Source organism: Phoca vitulina, unplaced genomic scaffold (genome assembly GCF_004348235.1).
Source record: "Phoca vitulina isolate PV1807 unplaced genomic scaffold, GSC_HSeal_1.0 scaffold20, whole genome shotgun sequence".
NCBI classification, from domain to species: domain Eukaryota; kingdom Metazoa; phylum Chordata; class Mammalia; order Carnivora; family Phocidae; genus Phoca; species Phoca vitulina.
This window is the reverse complement of record NW_022589723.1, coordinates 8,972,995-8,998,702: the sequence shown is the minus strand read 5'-3', so window position 1 is coordinate 8,998,702 and position 25,708 is coordinate 8,972,995. Positions and strand designations below refer to the sequence as shown.

The 25,708-nt window shown below is 54.7% G+C and overlaps 1 protein-coding gene across 2 annotated transcripts; it reads right to left on the bottom strand.

Annotated features, from left to right (window-relative positions):
• Positions 1 to 1,737: 1,737 nt before the first annotated feature.
• Positions 1,738 to 25,708, bottom strand: PAK6 (p21 (RAC1) activated kinase 6). Of its 2 annotated transcripts, none has more exons than XM_032417300.1 (9): positions 25,615 to 25,703; positions 14,160 to 14,368; positions 12,735 to 13,388; positions 6,383 to 6,880; positions 6,145 to 6,278; positions 5,665 to 5,791; positions 5,423 to 5,548; positions 4,794 to 4,928; positions 1,738 to 3,386 (listed from the first exon to the last, which is right to left on the bottom strand). In XM_032417300.1, the coding sequence occupies exons 2-9, from the start codon at positions 14,361 to 14,363 to the stop codon at positions 3,219 to 3,221; spliced, it is 2,046 nt and encodes a 681-aa protein (XP_032273191.1). In that variant the 5' UTR covers positions 14,364 to 14,368; positions 25,615 to 25,703; the 3' UTR covers positions 1,738 to 3,218. The 2 variants fall into 2 exon arrangements, with proteins under 2 accessions (XP_032273191.1, XP_032273190.1); XM_032417299.1 differs by having other exon boundaries at positions 1,739 to 3,386; positions 25,620 to 25,708.

Sequence of the window (25,708 nt, the reverse complement as noted above, 5' to 3'; positions counted from 1 at the left end):
TTCTGATGAGATTTGTTTTCTTTTGGGGGGGGTTGCCCTCCCCCTACTCCTTTCTCCCCACACACCTGCCTCTCCTCAGTCCCACTGTCTGGGTGGTGGAACAATACAGAAGCACCTGAAAAGCCAGAGGGAGAGGATCTGGGGTGGGATGGGGGATAATTGGACATCCCACGTACAAACTCCTTTTTTTCTGACCCCTGCTTGCTCACTTATTCCCTTTCTGTGTTTAATTTTCACAGAATTTTTTAATGGTGTAAGGATACAAGTATTTGGCTTCTTCAGAACACCATAAGGTCTGGGTTGAACAGTGGGCAGAAGGTGCTGTCATCTTTCAAATGTCGCTGACCTGTGGCTTTCTGGTTCATTGTCACCTCGGGGCCCTCCTTATTGAGTAAACAGCTGTGAGGGCTCCTCTCCACCGAGTTGCCAAGGGCTTGGTGGTTGAAAGCAATGTTTCTTAAACCACAACAGATCTTTCCTGTCTGCACTGAATTGTGTTTGACTGACTTGCCATTCTTGCAGATTTCTTACCAGGCCCAGCTCTGTGCAGAATTTCTCTGTATGTCACCATATTTCGCCCTCCTGCACTTCCTTGTCATTGTCAGCCCCAGGGCTTTGAGGCTGGGGTCCTCTCGAGCTCACTCCACTTTAGAAGAGACTTTTCTAAACAGTTCTCTTTTCCAACTCTTGCTGCTTTCATTGTTGTGAAGAATCACCCAGGCCACTGGATCTCGGTACCCTAACATCAAGCTCAGAACTAGTCTGTGTGGGAGGCTAAATGACGTACACACACGCTTTTGGAATGACACTGTGTGGTGGAAGGACTATTAGAACTCAGAAGAATAGTTAATAAATCCAGTATTATTCAGTTGCAAGAACTGGCCTCTCTTTGCCTTACCAGCGGCTCCTGATTCTGGGCTCCCTTTGGAGCCGCAGAAGGGTGTGCTTGCTTCCCGCAAAGCTTCCACCTTCCATCAGCCTCCATCCCTGCCTGTCCCACTGGGCACTGTGGCTGCGTCCTGAAGGCAGGACTCGGGTACTGCTTCGGACTGAGTTGGTGGGACTAGGACCCTCCAACTAGGGCAGCTGTCTGGGTGGGACTGCTGCGGGGAGCAGGAGAAGGTCTGCACGACTCCTGGATGCTGGTTGAGAGGTTTCCATGAGCCCTGGGCTGGGGGGCAGGATGAGCTCTCGGGAGGGCAGTGCTGGAATCAGAGTCAGAGCTAGAAGTTGAAAGAGAATTCCATCCACCTCCCCTCCCCGCAGGACTAGGACCAAGGTCTCTTGATTTCCAGCCACTGCACTGCTCCTTCATAACCCCTCAGTTCTGAGAACCGAAACAGAGACTGCTTTCTCCCTGGAAGCAGCCTCCGGCCACTTCCTATGGACAGCATGGGGAGGGCGGCCTCTGACTTGCCTTGGAGTGAGAAGCAAAAGGGATACGAGAGACACTGATCCAGAAAGTGGTCATCAGCCCCGGGGGCTGCCCCCAGAGCCCCTGTGTGCCAGCAAGCACAGCACATGGCCCGGGCTTTCCTGGCTGGGTTCTGCTCCCCTGGGAAGGAGAGCTCTTTCAGCCCCGAGGGCCTTTCACTTCCTGTTTCCCTCCTTATCTGCCCTCACTGGCCCACATGCCACCAGGGAGCTGGGTTTTCTGTGGACTTGAGTGACTGCTGGGGAGCTCATGTTCAGGGGGAGGGCACACCAGACACCCACTGCAGGGTGTCGGGCTTGAAGACAGCCTGGCTCCATTCTCAGAGACAAGAGCCCAGAGGTTTTGAACACTTAGTTTAATTTAAAACAGGCACAAGTGCAAACAATTCACAAAAGTTTCTAGGGAAGATGCTTTTGTTTTTAAAACTCTGACCCTTAAAAAAGTCCTTGCAATTTATTTTTGGCCCCAAAGCAGGCCACTAGGGAGCAGAGGAATCTAAAAATATTATCTAGATAGGGTCCTGACACCTGGAGTTCTTCCCTGGATTCCCTGACTCACAACATCCCTGAAGGTGGGGAGGGAAGGGGGACAAGGAGACAGGTGTCTGAAGAGGCAGCTAGGGCCGATAGGTTTGCACAAAGGGGGTGCCCATTTTCTTGACAGGATGGGACCCCAGGAGATGGTTCACCTCCCCCCAAGACCAAGATTTTGAAAGAATGGGTCCTTGATGACCTGGTTATTGAGATGAAGCTCACAGGTAAAACAAAGTCTGTTCCCTCACCATTCCTGTCTCTGGCTCTGAGACTCCACAGTATAGGCGAAACTCAGAAATCTGCCAAACCCCTAGGATGCACTAAGACTCAACGCAGATCTCTTCGCTGGTCAGGTAGAGACAAGAGACTTGGGAGGTGGGAAGCCAGGCCAAGAAAGCAGGTCCCTTCAGAGTAGAACTTAGTGGCAGAAAGGATGGAGAAGCCTTATTGCTGGCCGTGGGTGACCTGAAGGGAGCCAGGCTGTCGGGGTGACCGTCTGCCACTTACACACACACGCACGCACACACACACGTGCGCGCGCACACACACACACGCACACACACACGATGTTCTCTCCATCCTGTAAAGTGAGACCATGTTTACCACTAACTCCATTCTTTCTCTTTCTCCCAGAAAAAATGCTCCTCCTCCTTCCCTGGCCTGCGAGCAGGCTGTTCACACTTCAGGGCAGGCTGTGCAGGGAGAGTGATGTCAGTGCAGGTGGGTTGGGAAGCAGGTGCAGGTCGGACTGTACCTTCGGGAAGTCAGACACGAGGGAGGAAGACAGCTTCAGGCAGTAGAAACCTTCCCTGTGGCCCTCTTGAGACCCCAGGGTTTAGAGCTGGAGCTGAGAACAGCAAGTATCCTGGTGAAGACAGGCAGTCTGCCCTCTTGGGTGGCCTGGGATGCTAGTGCACGACTACCTTTAAAAAACAGCAGCTTTTTCTGCTGGGTTGGCCACAGTGGCCAGGAGTGCTGGTCTCCACGTTTCTTAGAAATATCCCTGTGCAAATAACAAAGGGTCATCCTGTAGAAGGGGTCTCCATCATCCCAAAGGCAACTGGGGACTCTCTTGGGAGGGAGAGAGACCAAGGGGCAGGTCCGGCCTGGCCCAGTGGGCTGAAGGGCAGGAGGGTGTGGGTGGGGTTTCACATTCAATCTTTGGAGAGAATACTGAGAGAACGAGGCAGGCTGGCTGCCCAGTGTCCCCCGCCTGTGGGCAGAGGTGGCAGGTGCGCTCTGGGGTGGGCTCAGCAGGTGGAGGTCTGCTTGCGGTAGAGCTGGATCAGGGGCACCAGGCACTCGGGCAGCCCCGTCTGCAGCAGGAAAGGGTGGTCCAGGAGCTCCTGAGCCGTGGCTCTCTCCTGGGGGTCCCGCACCAGCATCCGTTCCAGGAAATCTTGAAGCACGGGGGACACCTGTGGAGACAGGGCAGCACTGAGTGGAAGCCACCGCATGCAGTCACTTTGGGGTGACTCGTCTGCCTGGCCCCACCATCTTTTGAAGGTCTTGAATTCTCTTGTTTCTTACTTCCTGGCAGCTCCCAGGCTCAGGACTTTTCAGATTATCAGGTAAGTAAAGAAACTTGGCATCAGTCCAGGAGAAGTGGCTAGCTCACCTCCAGGGGCTGCTGCTGGGGAGCCCGGCTGCAAATACACAGCCCATGCCCCACCCTGCTGCTGGAGGCTCTCAGCCTTCAGACTCTGTGGCTCTGGGGAAGGGGCATGGGCTTGGAATTAGTGATCCAGTCCTAGGTCTATCCCTGATCTTCGACAAGTTGCAATTTTCTCTAGACCTCAGTTTTCTTATCTGCCCAGTGGGCTAATGATAAAATGTGCTTGCCCTGTCTTTAGTGAAGATCAAAAAAGAGGCCAGGGATGAAGTGTCTTGAAAAATAGAAAAGAGCAAAGTGAGACCTGACAAGGAAGATTTCTTTAATGCTCTAAGCCTTGGAGTTTAAGTCAAGGGCTTGTCTTGGTTCATTTTGAGCCAGTATCTTGGGATAAGGCTAAGTCTTGGGCTGTTGCAGAAGGCTACCTCCTCTGGGGAATTAGCCAATTGGAAATCTCCTCTATGTGTTAGTCCTGGGGCTGGCAGTGCGGGCTCCAAGGACCAGTTGTCTGGGAAGGTGCTTCCTGACTGTCCTCCTATCCAGCTGTGTTGGGGCCCCAGACGTATTTTATCATTTAGGGACTGCGTTTCAACCCTCTGGGACATTTCTCGCTCTGGCCACCAGATGGCAGTGCCATTTGCCACCCTGTGCGGAGCTGGCCACCAGCAGGGGCTGTCCACTGGTAAGACCTGTGGGTTTGGGTGGATTTGGCAGAAATGGGTTAAATGCGCACGCGCGCGCGCACACACACACAGACACACACACACAGACACACACACATACACATACACACACACACACACTGGTTTTAAGGGAAAACCTGTGGCTCAGATGTGGTCAGGATGTGCACTGATGGAGGACAAGCCAATTTGCTGAGCTAGATGGGAACACCGTGCCATGGTACGGCTCCCCTGACAGAGGGAGTGGAGGGGCTCCTGCTCAGTTAGTTTCTCTAGATTCCTCCCCAGGACATCAGGGTTTCCTGGCAGCCTTACTTTCCCTTCTCTCAGGCTCCTGTCAATTGCCTGCCGGTGGAAACTTGTCTGAGTGCCCACAGGGGTTTGCTGCAGGTTTTGTGTGGAGAAGGCAGAGCCTTTTCTGGGAGCCTCTGGCTTCTGTGGAAGGGAGATTGTGGGTCTGGAAGCCCAGGCTCTGGTCCCCTCAGCCTCAGGAAGAATGTGGTCATCAGGGTCCACCCTGAGCACTGACTGACCTTGTGAGAGTTTTTCAGCCTGGGTGGGGGGCTGTCCCGGAGCCTCTTCATGGCCTGCACTGGGGAGTCACTGAAGTAGGGTGGCTCCCCGTCCACCATCTCAATCACCATGATGCCCAGGGACCAGATATCCACCTGTAGGAAGAGAATGTCCTTGACGCCACTGGCCAGAGTAGGGCCCCTTGGTAGCAGGGTGTTGCAGGGGGACAGAAGCAGCTAGTCCCAGCTGTCATTGGTGAGTTGGCCTCCTTCCTGGCCACCTGCCCTGTGGCCAGTTACTTCCTGCAGGAGTGCCCACTGACTGTAGGGACAGAGCTGTCAGCCATTCTCGGAGAATAGCCATCAGATGTGGGGAAGCCTGGCCATACCCCACCCTGCCCACGAGCTGCACGAGGAGCATTTCGGGGAAGAGTTTGTGGCAGCAAAGCCACAAGCGAGGGCAGACCCATCCAAGAGCGGGCAGGAGCAGGCGGTGGGGGGGGGCAATGGGAAGTGGGGTAGGGTATTGACAACGTGGGAATCTGAAAACCAGGTCTGTTTGGGGGAGGGGTGTCTCTACAGGGCCCACATGAGCTGTTTGTTCCCAATAGGAACTTCTGGGAGGACGGGGGCATGGAAGGACCGGTTACCTCAGTCGCATACAGAGACCTAGAGATCACTTCGGGAGCCATCCAGTAGGGGGTTCCTACCAGGGACTTCCTCTTAGGGACATCTTTGCTGATCTGAGCACAGAATCCGAAGTCCGAGAGTTTCACCTGTGGTTGAGATGGGGGTGGGGGGGACAGGGAGTGGTGAACTAGGGCAGGAGCTGAGCTGGGAGCACAGACGCAGGGGGAGGGGGACAGGTGCGCCAGGCTGGGGAGGGCCCTACCCTGCCATCGAGGGTCAGGAGGATGGAGTCACTCTTGATGTCCCGGTGGATGACACCCTGGGCATGCAGGTAAGCCAGGGCCTGCAGCACGGCCTCGCACACAGTGGCGATCTGCTCCTCGTTCAGCCTGGACAGGGAAGGCCAGGCCGCAGACAGAAGAAAACGTGAGCTTTGGCAGGGCTGCAGGGCAGCCGGGCTAGGCAGATTAGGTGCCCCTGGGACTGGGCCCCACAGCTCCTGGGCAATACGTGTGGGGGTCCAGTCACGCCAGAGCCTTGGTGGAAATGGGCCTGGACCTAGGCTGGAGACCCCACCCCACTGCCCTGAACCCTCCTGGGTCTGTTAACCCAAATGGACAGGGGGTGGCTCACAGTGATGTGACAGGCACCCCAAGTTTTCCTGGCCTGAGGCTGCCCAATCCCCCTGCCGGGACAATGGTGGGGGCAGCCAGCTCTCAGAGCCCAGGCCCCCGTTGCCCACCTGACTTGGGAGACGATGTCCGTGAGGGCCCCGCCCTGCAGGAACTCCATAAGCACCCACAGCTCCTCGCCCACCAGGTAGCTCTTGTACATCTCCACCACGTTGAGGTGCTGGTAGTCTCGCATGATCACCACCTGGGAGGCAGACGGGGGTGCCTGAGTGCCAGGCCCAGTCCCCACGGCCCTGCTCCCGGATGTTCATCCTAAGCGCCCCACCACGTCCCACCCTCTCCTCCCACCTCATTAAAGAGCAGCTCCCTGCGCTGCTGCTTCCTGAGGTCCATCATCTTGACGGCCACCTGGCGGCCTGAGTGCTTCTCCCGGGCCAGACAGACGATGCCCGTGGAGCCCTCGCCGATCTTCACGTAGCTGTCCAGCAGCAGCCGGGGGTCACCCTGGTCCACCACCATCCTGAGTGCAGCCTTGAATTGCTCATGTGTCACAACACCTGCGTCCTCGCCAGCCAGGGCACCCTTGGCCACCGCGGAGTCCTGGGGCAGGTACAGGTTGCTGGTGCTGCTCTGGGCTTGCCTGGTGCGTGGGGAGCCCGCGGGGGAGGACCGGCCTGGGGGTGCGCCGGCAGCGGGCGCTGTGCGGAGGGACCTCTGGGGACTGCTGGTATCCGAGGTGGTCAGAGGGCTGAAGGTCCCCATGGGCTGGTCCGAGGGCAAGGACTGGGCCTTGGCCACCAGGCTTGGTGGGGGGTCTTTCTGCGGTGGTCGGAAAGAGGAGTTAGGCTGCAGGGAGGGAAAGAGAAACAGAGGTGGCTTTGGCTGTGGCAGCGTTTACAGCGACCTTCCCAGCAGCAGGGGGTGACCTCTGGACAGGGGCAGGTCTGACAGGGCATCGGACCAGATAGGGGAGGTGCTGTGGGCAAGGACTGTCAAATGGAGCCGAAGCCAAAGTTCCTGCTCGGGAACCCAGCCCCCAGCGTTTTCCCAGGTGAGCAGTCGGAACAGCAGCTCTTTACATCCGCTCTGCCGCTCCTGGGAAGCTGAAGAAAGCAGAGTCCCTGGGGTGTCCTCTGCTGGGTATTTCTTCCTGGGTAATTGACAGCCAGACCCCCGGGAGGCCACTGAGAGGCCGTCTTCCCTCTGTACTGCTGGGCTTTGGTCGGGGAATCTGGGTCAGAGGCATTCTTCATTCCCGGGGCGCTCCCACCCAAGGGCCCACGTGGGCAGAAGAGGCCCCGGGCAGTGGGGTGGCGGGGAGTGGACAGCGGGGCAGCTGGGACTGTTTCCCAGCACAGGGCTTGGGTCAGGCTGGACCTATCCTCCTATCTGATAGCCCCACTCGTGCCTGACAGCAGGGAGTCTGTGTGTCTATGCTGTGAGAGTATGTCCCCAGCAGAGGACCAGAGACCGTGTTATCCTCTGGGGGGTTCGCAGGTATGTCTCCTGGGCTAGGGATCTGGTGCCAGAGAGATCTGGAATTAGGAGGGTAGGTCCAGCCTAACTGAAGCCCTGGGGCCAGGGGTAGGGAGGTTTCCTAGGGGCTCCCCCCGAGTAGCCTCTGTACTTGCTCCCGAGCATGACTCCTGGCTGATGACCCCCACACGGAAGGGAAGGTGGGGAGGGGGGCTATCTTTATGGCCTCTGGTGGAGAAGAAGGGAAGGTGAAACTGAGTGGCAGACTGGGCCTCAGTGAGCCCAAGGCCCAGCCCTGAAGCCTCTGAGGCTCCTTGCCTTTCAGGGCCCAAGCCCTCCTGCCAGCCTGGCAGGAAAGAGTCCCCTCCTTGGGTTCTCTCCAAGAGCTGGCGATGTGCAACATGACTCTTCCCAGGGATTATATGATTTTAAAAGGGGCACCTGGAAAGGGCCATAAGTAACCTAACGGGGGACACTTCAGGGGCTGCAGAGAACTTTCCAGAACATCTCAGAACCCATCATATGGCAGTTGTCTAGTTGCCCAGTGGGTCCTGGTCCAGATCCCCAGAACTGCATCGACCTCCAAGAACTCTCCTCAAGCGCTCAGCTTGGGCTGAGGGACCCCAAGTCTGGTCCTTGGACCCTACCAGGCTCAGCAGAGGACACCCCAGGGACACCCCAGAGCCTTGTCAACCTCTTCAGCACCCTCTCCCCAGGCTTCAGGGTGCCCACCCCACCTTAGGCAGTGCCTGATCTTGCCTAGAGGGGAGCATGTATGTGAGTGCGCCTGCCAGCAGAGAGCCGAGCTGTGGCAGACTCTGCCACCCCCACCCCGCCTGCACACCCCAAAGTGTGCACCAGCTTCTGGCAGGCTATGCCTGGCTTGGCCTCAGCCTTCACAGTGAAGGAGCCAGGAGAGCCTCCCAGCACTGCCGGGATGACTCCATCCTCCCCGGTGAGCACATCTGGACAGTAAAGAGACCCGCCCACATCTTCACCAGCACCTGCCCCTCACCCACGCTTCCCCACTCTGTGCAGTGGAGCAGTGGGACCTCTGGAGTGGGGGTCATGACCTAGATTCCACTACTGCTCGGGCTCTGACCAGTGATGAAGCTCAGGCCGCTCACCCTCTCTGAGCCCGTCTCATCTATCAGTGCACGGTGATCTGGGGAGCTGGATAACATGCAGACTCCTGCTTCAGTAAGTCCCTAGAGCAGTGACTCTGCATTTTAACGAGGCCCCTGGGCTCTGATGCCAGAGGACCGTGGACCACACTGGGAGCAGCTTTGGACAAATGGGCTCTGTGATTCCATGGCCTCAGGGAGGCTGTGGGAGGACTGGGGACTGGGGGTACAGGGAGCACGGCCACTCCTGAGGCTGGGAGGCCATGTCCTGGGAGCAGAGGCTTCACAGGACAGCACCCTACACAGCTCACTTCCTCACGCGGTCACCGAGGCAGCCCCCAAGGCCCTGAAAAAAGGTTGCCTGCTGGCCTGCGAGGCGCGGCTCACAGAAAACATGCTCTCTGAGCATCTGGGTCAGGCTGGACAGAATTTGGGGACCTAGAAGCATCTAGAGCTGCTCTTGAGGTTGCTCTAATCAGCCCTTGACCTCTCTCCACCTGGATGTCGAAGGCAGGCTGTAAAATGATTCCCTTCACCTGCTGGCCTCTCGGCCCCCTACACAGGCTGGGGGGTTGAGTTGGCTTGGGCGGCGGGGGTGGGGCAGGTGAGGACAGGCCACGCCGAGGGGCCAAGGAGGGGATCCGCTCCCCCTCCGCTGTCGAGGCCCTGTGGAGACACTGCTACAGGTGCTTGCTGAACTCAGGGGCCGAGGGTGCGGTGGGTGGGTGGGTGGGTGGGTGGGTGGATGCATGGAAGCGGCAAAGGGCAGGGATCCAGCCGAGAGCCCAGCTCCAGTGTGGCCTAGGACATGGGATGCGAGGTAGTCGGGCTGGGCCCCGTCTTCACCTCAGCAGGTTCTGGTCCCCAGCGTCCCTTTGTTGGCCTTGCTGCCGGTCTCCACAAGAAGGGAGCTTTTACTTAATGTCACCACAAGAAAAGGCCAGAGGAAATCTCTTAAGCCATACCAAGAAAGAGAAAGGGGGACAAAAGATGGAATTAGTTGTTACAGGCTCTGGAGTTCCTTGTGTGACTGAGACGTCTTCGTGGGCGGGAAGCCACCGGAAGAGCCGGGCATGCAGTTACAATGATGCCTCATCTCCCCTTCCTGGGCCATGGCGACAGGGCCAGGCTCTCCAGCCGTGGGCTTGGGGGGCTGTAATCTAAGTGCCTCGGAGGCAAAGGCCATGTCCTAATATTTTAAAAATAATAAAGCCATTTATTGAGGGTGTACCACTTTAACAAGGGCCTTAAATGCATAATCTCATCTAATTCTCATGACCTTCGGGTTGTTTTATCATTCCACGGGTGCTGTTATTATCTGTATTTGTCGATCAGGAAACGGGCTCAGAGAGGTTAAGTAACTTGCCCAGAAAAGGAGGAAGGCTGACTTCAGGCCCGGTCAGCCTGACCCCTCACCCCTAAGCTGTGGTCCTACTGGAGGTCCTTGGCATATCACAGAATGCAGGGTACACAGTAGGTGTTTAACCAAGGTTTGCTGATTGTGGAGGTCTTCTGATTTAGCCTTTTTGCCTCTAAGTGGAACCACTTCTAAATGCCCCCAGTTCTGGTCTTACAGCGCTTTGGCCTCCCTGCCCCCAGTCAGGGCTCGAAGTCTTTTGCTGTTTAGCCAAAGCGAGTGACTACAGGCCAAGCTTCCTGGGGCTGAGTACAAAGCCCCAGAGCCGCACACTGTTCTGTAGCCTCTTCTGGCCCGCGGTGGCGGTTGGTGGCTTGACCTCCCAGGGCCCCAGTGCACGGACAGCTGCTGCAGTTGCTGCTGTGAGGGTCCTGACAGGCCCTGGGGCGTGCCGAGGGGCAGAGGCGGACTGCTGCTTTGGTCTGGTGGGTTCCTGGGGCTGTGAGGGGAGGAGTAGGAAGCTGGACACAGTGGCTCTCAGCTGGGGCTGATTTTATCCCCCCGAAGGACATTTGGCAATGTCTGGGGGGACTTCTGGTTGTCCCAGCTGAGAGGGGCTACCAGCATCTAGTGGGTCGAGGCCAGAGATGCTCTTAAATATCCTATAGTGCACAGGACAGCTCCTACGACCAAGGATTATCGGATCCAAATGTCAATAAGGCAGGGGTTGAGGAGCCCTGGCCCAGAGCAGCTTGGAGGAAGCCTCAGCCCTGCCTTTTAGAGGCCTGGCTTGGAAGTATTTCTCTAGAAACATATGCCCCAGGTGCTGGGAAGGAAGCCACTGCCCTGGGTTTGGAACTGTGGTGTCTCCCAGCCCCAGACGACGACCCCCTGCTTCCAGGGCACACCCAGCTGCAGTGGCCTACGGTAGATCCTTGGTAACATGCAGGATGGGCAGGCCGACCGATGCTGGCTGGACAGCCTGCTCCCCACTGTGGGGAGCTGTCAGGAGCTCAGAAACATGCAGGTCATGTTGACACGCCCTTTCTCCCCTGAAGCCCCGCCACAGGATTCCCAAGAGGCCAGCAAGCAACCAAGTTCCAGTTCTCACCTCCTGGGCAGTGTGCACTGGCCTGCTCCCACCTGCCTTTTCAAGGAAGTGTCTCTCTGGGAGCACGGCCTTCCAGAGACCTCCTAGCTCACAGACACACCACGCCACATCTCACTTGTTCGGCCCTCTACCCCCCACTCCACGGGGGAGCCCAGCCTGCATCCTTCATCCCAGCGAGTGTACAAAGCCCAGGACCTTCCCTGGGTGCCTTGGGCTGGCAGTGACTTAGAAAGGTTGAGGGTCCAGGCCACTCCCCAAACTCTCCACCCAAGTTCTGGCTGGAGCACGCTCATGTGCCGCCGCCACCAGGGAGGTGCCAGGCTTGCTCTGAAAGCCTTCCGGGGGAGGGGAGCTCTGTCACTCGGGTCACTGTCACCAGTTGTTTCTTACGTCTGACTTCCCACCCTTGCGCTGCAGCGGGTAAGCTCATTTCTGCCTGCCCCTCACAAAGGAGCTAGAGATGCCATGATCAGAAAGCCCTGGGGAGTAAGAGGCGCGAGCCCGGAGGGCCCTCTCACTGCTGCCTTCCTTGACTCAGTCTCCACACCTGGGGCTCGTCCGACCCTCTCTGAGCCCACCTTCTCATCTGCCAAATGAGAAAGGATAGTGCTGTCACCACGGACAGGACATCATAGGGCATGGAAGAAGCAAGAACATTCTCCTCTGCCTGCCAAGAAATGCTCCTTCGCTGTTTCCTATTTCACAAGAAAAATCTGTGCATTCGAGGCATGCCAAAAGTTGGCTTTCCTGCTGCTCCCGGGCCTAGGCTAACTCAATCCTCCAGCTTTTCACATGGCACACAAACCGCAGAACAAATCATTACAGAAATGGTAAACCAAACAACCACTCAAGAAAAGGGGGGGGGCGCCTGGGGGCTCAGTCGGTTAAGCATCGGACTCTTGGTTTCGGCTCAGGTCATGATCTCGGGGTCGTGCGATCGAGCCCTGCATTGGGCTCTAAGCTCAGCTAGGAGTCCACTAAAATTTCTCTCTCCCTCCGCCCCTCCCTGCACTTGCACTCTCTCTCTCAAATAAATAAATAAATCTTAAAAAAAAAAAAAAGGCGGGGTCAGGGTAGGAAGGGAAGAATCCTCCTCACTGGAGAAGGGGTTCACATGAACATCTCTGACTCCTGAGGGAGAAGCAGTCCAGGGAGCCTCTGCTCGACTTCGGGAGAGCACTGGGGCAAGCGAGGGGCGGAGGTGGAAAGAAGCTCTTAGAAGAGGGAGGCCGAGCCCCTGACCCTGCCCAGCGCTGGACCACCTATCTCTGCTGGGGCCCGGCTGGGGGCCGCTGGGCTCCGGGGGCAGGGGAAGGTCTGGGCTTATGGTTAAAGGTAATTGCCTCCCAGTGTGGTCCACCTAGACACACCGCAGAGGGCAGGAATGTAAATTGGGGTGTACCGAAAGCCCCTCTGAGGCCCCCCAGAAAATGAGCTGGCTGGCAACCTCTGACTCACCTGTGCTAAGCCTCTGGAAGAGCAGAGCTCATCTGGTTCAGGGTGGAATCCTCAGCAGAGGCTCTCGATCATTCTGTTCCCTTACGCTCTCCCTAGCCTGACCCTGTAAGTGGGGAAGGCCAGGCTCCCTACCCTGCTGAGAGTGGCCCAGAGGGTGGCCCCAGCCCCACCTACCTTGCTCTGGGAGGGAGGGCCCGGCTTGCTGCCACTTGCAGGGGCCGTGGCAGGAGTAGACAGGAACATGCTTCGGAACAGCCTGCGCTTGAGGCTGCTCTCCTGGGTCTTAGGGCTGGGGCTGCCCTCCCCGCCCGGCCTGCCTATCGCCGAGCCCACCAGGCAGGACTGTGGCCGGGCCTCCTCGGAACCGTGCCTGGCAGCCTTGGTCCCGCGCCTACTGGAGGCTGCGGGGGGCGAGGCGCCGGGTGGGGAGCTCTGCAGGCAGGTGCCCAGCTGCAGGCAGCGCTGCGTGGCGCCCTGGAACTCCGTGGGGCCTAGCGACTGTGCCTTGGTGGCCAGCCCATTGGGGAGGACCCTTGGGCTCTGTGGCTCTGGCCACGGCATCTGCCTGCGGCCTGCTGGTGTGCCCCCGTTGCAGGTGAGGTAGAGGCCATGGGGGTCAGTGCGCTCAGACTGGGGGCTCTGCAGGTACATGTCCGGGTCGGTGGCCCAGTGCTCGTCCCCCAGCAGCCCCAGGGACTGTGCCCGCCGCCGGCTGGTGGGGCTGCGGCCACGCAGGGTGTTGGAGCTGATGACCGACAACTTCTGGATGTCGTTGAGCAGCCCTGAGATGTAGCCATCCATGGGCACCGAGCTGCCCCGCACCACGGTCTATAGGGGAGGGAGAAGAGTGTGAGCGAGCAACCTGTTGTTCACCGCAGGGAGCCTCCACGGGGCTCATGGGGAGGCACCCCTAAGGACCTCACTTGCTGTGTCATCTTAATTTTTCAGCCACTCACTGGGGCCCACAGCAGGTCAGGCCCGTGCGGGGGGCAGAGATACAAGGAGAAAGCCTATTGTCATGGGGCTCGCAGTCCGGCAGGGCAGACAGGGGGTAAGCCCCTCAAATGGTATGGGCAGCTGAGCTTGGGGGCAGGGGGTGGGGTCATTCTCTAGCTCTATCTGTGGCCTTATGGGACATGTACAGAGCGCCCCGAGGAGGTAGCAACCAGTGTAGGGCTCTCCTCCGCATATTCTGACAGGGCCCTGACTCCAACCCCTCTTGCCCTTCTTGACCCACACAACAAAATCCCCCTGGTCTGGGAGCCCCAGCCCCACGGGGGCTGCGGGTCCAAATATTGCATGGGACACACTTAATACGAAAAGATTACATGTTGTTACCTGAAATTCAAATTTTACTGGGCATCCTGTAATTTTATTTCCTAAATCTGGCAACCCTACCAGCCTGCAGAGAGGGGCTCCCCAGGCTCCTCCTCCCTGGAAATGGAGTCTTCACCCTGGGTGAGGCTCATGAGTGGGCAATGGAAACAGCCAGCTGATTGATAGCTGGTAATGAGGTGCCTTTGTGGTCTTGCCAGGCACGGTCATCTGTGGAGTGGGAAGGGCTAAACTCAGCCCGACCATCCTCGCCGCCCACCTTACCTTCATGGGCTGGAGCTGCACCCTCGTAATGCGAGAAGGGTCCACCACGGGCTTGGGTCGCCGCAGTGTGTCCAGGATGTTCTGCCATTGTGGTGGGAGGCCCACAAACTTGCCTTCTTTGGGGTCGAAGGAGGTGTGGACACGGTGCTGGAAGTTCTGTGGGGCCGAGATCTCAGGGCGTTTCTTCTTTTTCTTTCGGAACATGGTGCCTGCGTGGGGAGAGTCGGGCTGAGCTCCAGTGAGGGGCTTCATGGGCGCCTGGCCCCGGAAAGCATAGGCGGCTGCAGTGGGTGCTGCCCCCCCCGCCCCGTTCAGGGCTCCCTCCCCCCAGCCCAGGGCTTCCCCTCACCTCTCATCCCTACTTCCTCAGGGATATGGCTAGCTCCCAGCAAAGCAGTCCCAGAAACAATAAAAGTGCCAGAAATAAGCCAACACAGACTATAAACAAGGAAAAGAGGTGTCTGTCTTCTTGTCTGTGCCAGATCTCCTGCCGAGCAGGCAGACTCTGGGGGTGTGTTTTTATAAGATCCAAAGCCCATTACAAATATCATTCTACTGTCAAATAATTGAAAAAGGGGAAAGAGGGAAGAAAGCAGGCAAATTCATTTTATGAAGCAAGTACGACTTTGATTCTTAAACCAGGTAAGAATAGTACAAGAAAAAGAAAATTTGAACCAATCTCACTTATGAACAAAAGTGAAGATCCTAAACAAAACTAATAAATTGAATCCAACAGCATGTTACAGTTTTTTTGTTTAACTCAGGTTCGTCCCAGGATGGTTCAACGACAGAAAACCTATTTATGTGATAAGCCACACTCATAAAAAGCCAACATGTTGTCCGGTCTGGGACCACATATCATAGGACCAGGAACCCCCAAAAGGGCCCTCTTGGTCACCAAGTGCTTGGCTAGTTCCAGAAGGGTCCTGAGTCAAGGGCACATCTGGCGTGGGCGAGGGCAGCTATCTAGGGTTAAGTCTCCCCACTTTGGGCCCTTTTCCCTTGAGTCTCAGAACTCTGTGCAAAACATCACTTGCAGCCAAACCTCTATCCCTTGCTAATCTGGGCTTTGCCTAAGGCCCTATGAGCAATGTCAACAACCACTAGTGACATGGGCATGCAGATTTGAGATGGGGAGACTGGAAACCCAGGGTAAAGTGAGGAATCCAGCTTGCCTTCAGGGAGTCCCGGGCCAGGACCACATGTGGATGGAAGACTGGTTGGGAGTGCTCACTTGAATGCTTTTGTATTGGAAGCAGCTCAAAGTAGCTCAATGGTTTTTTTGTTTTTAATTTTTTCTTTATCGTGGTAAAGATACTCAATGGGCTCTAATGTCACCTGGAAAGATCACTTCTAGGTTTCAAGAAACAGACATCTTTGTTTCTTGAATTGAATGCTTGGATCATTCATCTTTCCAAAGATTTGGTGGTGTGGTTCTGACTGTTCTCTTTTTTGTTGTTTTGTTCTCATTTGCAATAAATACAAGTTCTTGTACATAAAACAACCAAAAAAACAAAAAAACCCCACAAAGATTTGGAATACAGAGAGCCATGGCATTCTCCTTTGGTTCCTGTCCTGGAAACAGCATTTTCCTGGTCACTTTAGCAGGTTCTGGAGTAGGTCACAGATGTGAGCAGCAGCTGGTGCCCACTCAGAAAGGCAGGGGTCCTCGCACGGCCACAGCTTTCCCAGGAGGAATTCAGCACGTGTGAATCAATCTGACTCTACATCACACCTCTTGGAATGTCAGCCGCTTATGAGGCTTTGAGGCTGGCAGTCTACCAAATGCTCCCTGTGGGCAAATCCACATGTGCAGGAGCCCCAAGGACCAAGGCCTTTGGAATGAAATACACCTGCTGAGTTGCAGGCAAATTGTGGGCAGTCTCCCACTATTTTGGGGAGGCTCTGTGCAAGCTACCTAAATGTTTTGTGCCTCAGGGCTCTTCATTTATAAAACAGTGTTAGTAAAGGCTGCCTCACAAGGCTTCGGGAGGTTTAAGTGAGTAGAGCCCCAGTGAATGGGGGCTGATTCTCTTTTCATGTTACCTCTCTGTGCAGCTGTTTCCGAGCTCACTGGGACGTGAGCAAATACAAATCCAGGAGAGATGCCCAATACCTTTCCTCACAGATTTGCTGCTCAAGGGGCCATGCCTCATTTGGGGGACCTGGGCACCTCACCACCTCTCCATTATGTAGACGCTTTGTGGTTTGGTAAAACACCCTCCTCCCTCCCAGCCTTTGGCTCCCAAAGTCCTCATTCTGCAATCCTGTGCTTATAGCCTCACAGATAGCCCCTCTGTCTCTAGATTAGCTTCACTGATGGTTTTACCCTCCCTGCCTCGTTCTGTGAACTCAAACTCTTTTGCAGGTGTAGGGATGTATCTGAGAGCTGAAGAAGAGTGGGCTAATACTTTTATCCCCAAACATCCCTCTCCCCGACTCCCCCAGCCCCAACTGAGTGCCCAGCTTTTTCTGCAGGAATGTGCGGGGACAGCATCGTTAGCAAATGGTAAATGGCTCTGGGATTCCCCCGCCTCGGTCCCCTCCTGAGAACAAGTTTTTCCAGAGGCAGTAGGAAAAGTCTGAGGAAAAAGAAGGACACCACAGAGTCCTAGGACCCAAGGTTGTGGTAGTGAGCGTGGGGAGCTGCTGGAAGGAATGAACTGAGCTCGGGTTTTGGAGGAGGCGGGGAGTAGGGCCAGAAATCAGAGCTAATGGGAAATCCCCACCTAAACAGAGGCTGCTAAGACTCATCCAAAATGTGGTGAGACTAACACTGCCTGGGACAACATGGTTGTGTACATAGGAAATCGAGAAAGATCTACATACAAACTATTGGAATTAGATAAGTGAATTTAGAAGGTCCCTGATTCAAGGTCAATATAAAGAAAAAAATCAGTTGTATTTCTTCATACCAACAACAAACAAATAGAAAAAAATTTTTTTTAAAGATTTTGTGGTACAATGGGAAATAGATGTCTGGTCTTAGTTTCCTGTTCCTGGGCATACAACTCCTAACACCCTTGCGATCCCAGATGGAAAGAATGTTCCAACTTTCGGACCTGCCCCCCGTCTGGGGAGGGAGTGGGGCTGGAGATTGAGTTAATCATCAATGGCCAATGCCTTAATCAGTCATGCCTATGCAATGAAGCCTCCATAGAAACCCCTCAACGACAGGATTCAGGGAGCTTCTGGGTTGGTGCACACATCAAGGCCCTGGGAGGGTGAAGCAGGCGGGGAGGGTGGGGAAGAAGTTCTGTGCCTCCTACCCCAGCCCTTCCCCTATGCATCTCTCCCGTCTGGCTGTGCCTGGGTTGCATCTTTTGTAATGAATGAGTTCCATGAGCCATTCTAGCAAATTATAGAACCTGAGGAGGGGCTCATGGGAACCCTCATGGGAACCCCCAACTTATAGCCAGTTGGTCAGAAGTACGAGTGGCCTAAGACTCACAGCTGGCATCTGCAGTGGAGGGTGGCTTGTGGGACTGAGCCTGGGGGCACTGTGCTGACTCCAGGTAGTGCCAGAATTGAACAGAATTGTTGAAGAGCCAGTTGTTGTCTGAAAGTTGGAGAACTGGCGGCAGGAGGAAGGAAACCCTTCTTATTTGCTGTCAGAAGTGTTAACCAGGGAGGGATACCTGGGTTGCTCAGTCGGTCAAGCACCTGCCTTCAGCTCAGGTCATGATCCCAGGGTCCTGGGATCGAGCCCCTGGATTGGGCTCCCTGCTCAGCAGAGAGTCTGCTTCTCCCTCTAACCCTCCCCCCTCTCGTTCTCTCTCTCTCACTCTCTCTCTCTCAAATAAATAAATAAAATATTTTTTAAAAATAAATAAAAATGTCAAATACTTGGAAATAAACCTAATCAAAGATGTGCAAGGTCCCTACATTGAGAAGTAGAAAACATTATTAAAGAAATTAAAGAATGTTCATAGATTGGAAGACTCAATGATACAAAGATATCAATTATTTCCAAATTAACCTATAGATTTGTTTCAATCTCAGTCAAAATCCCAGCATATTTCTTTTGGTAGAAATTGACAGACTGACTCCAAAATGTACAGAGAAGCATAAAGAATCAGGAATAGTAGAGACCATCTTGAAGAACAAGGTCGAAGGATTATACTACTAGATATCAAAATTTATGGGAACAGTACAATACAGTACAATAATTGATATAGGGTGGAACTGGCATAGGACTGACAAATCGCCCAATGGAACAGAAGAGAGAATCCAGAAATAGATCCATTCATAGAAGGTCACTTAATTTATGACAAAGTGACACTGCAATGCTGTAGGAAACAGATGATCTTTTCAAAAAATGTAGCTGAAACAATTAGATATCCATATGGAAAAAAAAAGAATCCTGAAAAATGAATTCATGTCATACTCCAATTAATTAATCAGATCTAAATGTGAAAGGTAAAATAATAAGCTGGAGGCAGTGATGAGGGGATGAGAGAGGGGGAAACCCACAGTCTGGCCATCACCTGCCCCAGGTCCAGTGTGGGTGACTATGTGGGGGCCCAAGTTTGGTGGGCTCTCCTGGAACCCCTCACATGCTGGGGCCAAAACCACCACACCCATGGGTCCCAGGGATAAATTAAACTACTAAGGTTTTCTTTGTCCAAAGCAGAATGCTCGATGGCAAAGGTTAGGAGTAGGGGATTCTTTCTAGGATTCCTTCCTTCCTTTCTTCCAAGATTTTATTTATTTTAGAGGTGGGGGGCATGGGGAGCAGAGTGAGAGGGACAAGCAGACTCCGCACTGAGTGTAGAGCTCAACACAGGGCTCAATCTCAGGACCCTGAGATCATAACCTGAGCTAAAACCAAGAGTTGGATGCTTAACCGACCAAGCCACCCAGGTGCCCCTCTAGAATTTCTTTCTAAGTGTCTGCCTTCAGCTCAGGTCATGATCTTGGGGTCCTGGGATCGAGCCCCACGTCAGACTCTCTATTCAGCGGGAGCCTGTTTCTCCCTCTCCCTCTGCCTGCCACTCTACCTGCTTGTGCTTGCACTCACTCTCTCTCTCTGTGTCAAATAAATAAATAAATAAATAAATCCTTTTAAAAATTAAAAAAAACTAATAAAGAATACAAAACATTTTAGACTAAAGAGTGATCATGAGGTCTGAGTTTCTAAGAGACACACTCACCCGCTCCGGTATCCAGTGTTGCCCAGTCATTCGGTGTGAAACCCCTGAGATGCAGACATCCTGCATCTCTCCAGCAATGGCGCCCGTGTCCTTGGAGCACACCACCCGCCCGGACAGAGGCCTCGATTTGCCATCGCTAGGTCTCCATTTTCCAGCCTGATTTCCTACCTTCCGACCCAAGCCCAAGGGCTCAGGGGCCGAGGGAAGGTGGTTGCTGCATCAGCCATGAGGCCGTCGTGGTAAACCAGCCCGTGCCAGCCCTTAAAGTTGCCATCCCAGTATCTCCATCTCTTTGCATGCACACTCAATTCACCTAGTAGAGATTTCCTCAAAGAAGGTACCCTGAGGAGGGAGGTGGAAGGAGGAAGGAAGACGATCTTCCCTCCGAGAGCCAGTCCATGCCTTTCCTTCTGCCTAGCCTGACAGAAATCACCTGGACCTGACACTCTGAAGTAGAAACGGCCAGAAGCAGAGCACCAGCTCAGGCTCAGGGTGCCCTCCGCTGCCCCAGCCCCTCCTGTCCCAACACAGGGGAGGGAGATGCCAGTTCTTTCTTAGGCTGGGATCCATCCTTGTGATTGAGGAATGTTTTGAACTTCCCTCCTCTGAATGGCCGTAGACGTCACCTGCTGGCTGGCCAGCTGGCCCCAGACTGGACCAGAGGGGGATGCCCAGGACCGGGAGGGGAAGAGCCCTGCCCAAACCAGTTTGGGAAGGAAGCTCCCCAGGCACAGCTCCTGCCGAGGCTGCTTCCTCGAGCCAGAGGCTGGCAGATGGGGAGCCTGTCAGTTCCTGGCAGAGGCTTTCTGGAGGAAATCCTGCCATGCCCAGCTCCCGAGGGTGGAGCTGGTGGGAGAGTTCAGGGAGCCACAGGCCTGGCGTCACTGATGGGTAGGGCTGTCACGTCCGAGAAGCAGAAGCCACAAAGGGAATGTGCTCGGCTCTTTCCAAGGATCAATTCATTTCATTTTCCCACCAACCCCGGGGGAATAGGAATTACTATCATTACCCATGATTCTAGATGAGGCTCAGAGAGCCTAAAAAACTTGCCCAAAGGGACAGAATCAGGAAAGGGCTGAGTTGGGGGTCTGAACCTACATGTGGTTTCTAAGTCCCTGCTCTGTCCCCCATGCTCGTTCTGAGGGAGTTGGGTGGTTCTTCATCTCTTTCCTGGGGATCTCCATGAATAGCCGTGGGGCTGAGCAGCCTGGGTGGACCCATGGGAGTGAAGAGAAGGGGGTGGCCAGGGCCAGCTCTCTCAATCAAGATTGCATGGTTTTTTTCCTGGGCTCACCTGTGAGTCAGAGGCCAGAGGAGATCGGGGTTGTCCTGACTTGTAGGCTGACCCTTACTTTGTTTGGCATCAGGTTTTGTTTTTGCCCTGCAAGGGGTGGGTAAAATGTTCCAAAGTGCTCATGTTAATTGCTGTGGCATCAGGGCCTGGCATATATGAGAAAAGCTGCGGGAGCAGCAGGAGTATATTCTCTCCAGCACGGATCCACGGCCCCTCGGGGGGTCTCAGCCTGAAGCCAGGCAACCTGCAGGCTTGGCTCAAGGAATGGTGGGCAGTGCCCTGTGGCTGACGCTACTGCTCCATGACTCCAAAGGGTCTGGGTGGTGGCCCCCCGGAGCAGGGTTCTGTGGTGAGGCTGGTCTAGGGTCCACAGTGGGAATAAGCAGAAGAACCGCAGTGGGTGCATCACCCTCAAACTGCTCCCCTGGCGGGGAAGAGACATCCACCTGCCTGGGCCTGGAGTGCCAGAGCCACCAAGCTGTTTCCCAGCAGAGTCACCTACCTTACCTTCCACGCCCAGCTTCGAGGGGGGTTTGGCTATTGCCCCACCCCAAATCCCTTTCAAAGGAAGAATGTGTAGCCCACTGAAGGGATCCACAAGAAGGGGCTGCAGGCTGGGGAGGTGGCTTCCGGAAAGTGAGTCCAGAGGAGTTTGCAGCTAATCTGAAGGGGGCAGGATTTGGTTGGTTGTGTCAGTCCTGAGATCTTGTTAAATTCTTAGGAATGAGCCCAGTGGGATTCCCCTCCTGTCTGGATGACTGGGAAGGAGGCACCATGGGCCCCACTCCAAGTGCTAGTAAGTGAGAGTGGATGGACACATGGGCTTCCTCTGAGGGAGGCTCGGCACCTGCTTATCTCAACTGAGCGCTGGCTTGGGGTGGTCCCAGAGAATGGGGTTCCTGAGTTTCTGCTTGTGACCTCAGCCTACTTTCCTCCTTTGTAGGCTGTAGCATTTCCAGTGGCGACGAGGGAATGGACCCATTCACCTCTGCCAGCTTCCCCAGGTACACGAGGAGCTAGAACAGGGGGCAATTTTAGGCATCTGTAGTAAATACCCACTCAGTCAATCATCACTCAGGGAGTGCTTAGGGTAAGCACCGTGCTCTGGGCTGATCACGTCACATAGAGGATGTCCTCCCCACAAGCCTATAAGGCAGCGCTACTACTGTACCCGTTATGCAGACGAGGAAACCCCAGTTCACAGCGATCAAGTCATTTGCCCAAGTAAAGCAGCAAAGAAGAGCAGCAAAGGAGAGGAAGACCTGCGTCCATCTGACCTGATGTGATGCGGCTGCCGGCAGATGTCACCCGCCGCCACCACCACCCCTTGTCTCATTCTCAGACCCATTCATGATGCCTTGGGAAAGGAACTATTCTAGACTCATGATGCTGAGGTAGGTAAGTGCCCCGTCTTTCTTTTTAAGTGGGCTCCATGGCATGGAGCCCAATGTGGGGCTTAAACTTACAACTCTGAGATCAAGACCTGAGCTGAGAACAAGAGTCGGACGCTTAACTGACTGAGCCACCCAGTGCCCCCACCCCCACCCCGGCCAACCCCCAGAGTTCTGTAGCACTTAGAAAGGTACCTCCACGACTGCCACCATCCGGGCACAGAGTGGCCTAAAAAGAACCATATCATCTCCAGGGCTGGGCCCTTCCATCCAGAGATCTGTAGCTGGGTTGCCCGACCTCTTTGTAACCCACTTTGCGAACTGTCATCCAACACAGGCTGCTGTGAAGAAGGATGGGCCTCACTGGCCCCTGGTTGAGAACATCGTGGACAGAAGCTAGCCTTTCACTGAAGTATTCTTATTGGCCAGGAATACTTTTCTCAAATGTTACGTTCTGGAGTTTGTTTAAATATAAAAGTATGTTATTCATTCATTGATTCAATAAATTCATTTATTGTACATCAACTCTGCTCTGCGTTCTAGGGACTAGGGTGAATAAAACAAAATTCTTGGTCTCTTGCAGTTGGGCTTGCTTTTCCAAATAGATGTTGCTAGATGCCACTCTCATCTGCACCACCTGCCAGAAGAGATGGTGGTGCCCGTGCTTGGGGACTTGCTCATGGGGTCTGGCCTCTCCTCTGCCCCTGGCCAGCTTTCAGTCATTCAGTGGCATTCCTGACAGGGACGTGTCTGTGGCCTGCTCCTGTGGCGTGCTAGAATACGTTCAGTGATGGGGAGCTCCCCCGCCTTCCTGAGGCCCCTGCCCTCTGTCCTTCTGTCCCCTTGCTGCTCATCCTTTGTATGGAGCTGATCTCTGTCCTCCTTCAGCCTCTAGCAGGGGCCTGGGCCTGCCGCCTACCTCTCTTCACATGACATGAGTCAGGAGACTCATTTCCTGGCCCCCAAGTCTCACCAGGGGGGAGGGCCTGAAGAGAATTCCATGGGCTTTTCTGCCCAAAGGTCACCTGCAGGGTGGCTGGGTCCTAGAGCCAGGCTGTGCCCCTCCCCACCATTGCTCGAGGGCCTCGGAGGATCTGCCCAGGGCCTCCATGCTGAAGCATGCAGGGTCCCCAGGATGCTGAGCAAGACCTTGAGGTTTTGCTGTCGCACTGGAGAGGCCCAGAGAGAAGCTGAGTGTGCAGGGCAGAGGGCATTATGCACATAAGCCAAACTGCCTGGGTTCCCTGCACTTGCCATCATTCCCACACTACAGGTCCCAGCAAATCCCTAGGGGAGAGATAATGGGGCTGTTGTTGAAAAGAATATGATAATAAAGCTCGTTCAATCTCTTGTGTCAACACTCCAGCTGAATGAGAGGCCAAAGAGCCAGGCTGGCCAGCCAGGAAGGTCAATATTGACTCAGGCCTGCCTCGCGGCCTGCTCCAGCCTACTAATGCCGTGCCGTGGTCCAGCAGCGGCGCGAGCCAGAGCAGCCCTCTGACCTCTGTGCACTGTGCTTAGAAGCCACAGCGCTGGGCTCTCCCGGGCTCAGGGTTATCTCCGAAGGAAGAGTAAAGAATGGCCTTCCTGGAAGGGCTGTAGGCCGAGCACTCTTCACTCTCCCCGATTTTCAGCAGCAGATGTCTGAGTCCCTGTCACAGAATACTTAGAGGCTGGCCGGAAAGAACCACTAGAGTCCCCAGTCACAGGCTTAAGGCCCCTAATCACACAAAAAGATTATGTTTAGGGGCACCTGGGTGGCTCAGTTATTAAGCGTCTGCCTTCGGCTCAGGTCATGATCCCAGGGTCGTGGGATCGAGCCCCACATCGGGCTCCTTGTTCAGCGGGGAGTCTGCTTCTCCCTCTCCCACTCGCCTGCTTGTGTTCCCTCTCTTGCTGTGTCTCTCTCTATCAAATAAATAAATAAATAAATCTTAAAAAAAAAAAAAAGATTATGTTTAACAGCTCTTAATTTTCTGTGTCTCTGTGTTGTTCCCCTCTTCGCTTTATGCTTACAATACTGCGAGATGGGTCAAAGCTGCTTTACTGGGCACATCTTAAAGATGACAGGTGGCTGGGGAGAGGACAGAAGGGACCAGAAAGGGAATACACACACATATGGGTATAAAGTGTGTAGCATGTGTCAGACGCTGTGCTAGGTGCTTCTTTTGAGTGCATTTAATAGCCACAACCCTACAAGCTAGGTATTATGAGCTCTGCTTTATAGGTGAAGAAACTGAGGCTCAGAGAGAAAGACTGTCTGAGATGGTAAGTGTGGAGCTGGTATTCAAACCCAGTGTCTCTAAGCTTCTCTAAAATGCCTGGCGCCCAGAGAAGTCAAACGACCTGCCCCGGATCACACAGCTGCTGAGGGCCGAGCTAGGACTAGAAGCCTCAAGCCAGAGGCTCCTTCTGCCCGAGGCAGCCCTGTGGCCACAGTGTGTCCAGGGTCTCCCATGGACATGTGAGTTCATGTGACACATACAGAACATGCTGCTGTCTCTGCCTCCAAAGCTGGACCCTCTTCCAGAAATAGCCCCTCCCCCGGGCCACCTCACTACCTGCCCTCCACGGACCCTCTGCCTTTATTCCCATGGCTTGCTCTAACCCCTCCACAGTCTCCTACCACAGAGCCAGACCATTCTCAAATTCTCCAGGAGAACTCAGGGCTCGGGTAGTTTAACCTTTCCTAAGTAATAATTAGAGGCTTGGGGAGGAGGCTCACGACAGGGGCTGTTCGACATTTATTATTTATCACCAGGACTTCTCACAACTATCCTCTGAGGCAGGCTTGATTGCCCTGTTTTATAGGTGAAGACATTCGAGTTTGAAGAGAAGTAAAACAACTTGCTTAAGGAATAGAAGGCAAAGTCAGAATTTGAACCCAGCTCTTTCTGATTCCAAATGTGTTCTCAGCTACTGTCCTATGCATGGCCCGGGGAGAACTCGCAGTATTACAGTACATGCTGCAACAGTTCCAAAAGGCCCGAGCACAGACATAGACTTGACCCTCCTCTTTTTCCGACCTAGAAAAACAAGTCAGGGGAGCCTAAAACACACCAGAATAGGACAAGATACAGAAAACTCAGCCCACACCCCGGGAGCTCTTCATGTCTTAGCCCTTGGTGTTCCTAGCAGCATCTATATTCCAGATGGGATGCCACTCATCATCCACAGGTGTGGGAACAGCTGGATCCATTTTAGCAGGTTGGAGATCTGGGGAATGAGCTATCAGGCTGGGATGCGCCGAACAGCACCTCTGCCTGGGGCTGCCTCCTGGCCTGCTCAGCACAGACACTGGGCCGGCTACTGCCCTTCCTGTTTGGGAGCTTCTTTCCCAAGCAAGAATTCAGTGCACCAGCCTTGGTGATCCTGTCTCGCCCCAGACAGGCATCACACATGACAGCGGAGGCTGGGCCAGGGGCAGGCAGGGCATCTGCCTGGGACTGGGCTGGTGGAAGTTACAAGGCACACCCACTAAGTTTGGAGAAATGGCACCTAGAAGGGACCACTGCCCCTGCCTAACAGTACCAAGAACATCCCAGGAGGGCCACCTGCCTGCCCACTGCCCCTTCCAGCTTGTCCCTCAAGGAGGTCTTGAGAAGGCTCCTGAATACCTTACCGGGCTGAAGGTTCCTCACTCACTTCCTGGCCGCCTTCCTCACCTCCTCTTCCTCCGGACTCCTCACCCTTCCGTGGGCAGCGCTCTCA

Coding starts and splice junctions, on each gene's coding strand:
- PAK6 (XM_032417299.1), bottom strand. CDS start 14,363: ATGTTCCGAAAGAAAAAGAAGAAACGCCCTGAGATCTCGGCCCCACAG. Junction 5,792..6,144: donor GACATCGTCTCCCAAGTCAG/GTGGGCAACGGG, acceptor TTCCCTGTCCAG/GCTGAACGAGGAGCAGATCG. Junction 4,929..5,422: donor GGTCTCTGTATGCGACTGAG/GTAACCGGTCCT, acceptor CTCTTCCTACAG/GTGGATATCTGGTCCCTGGG.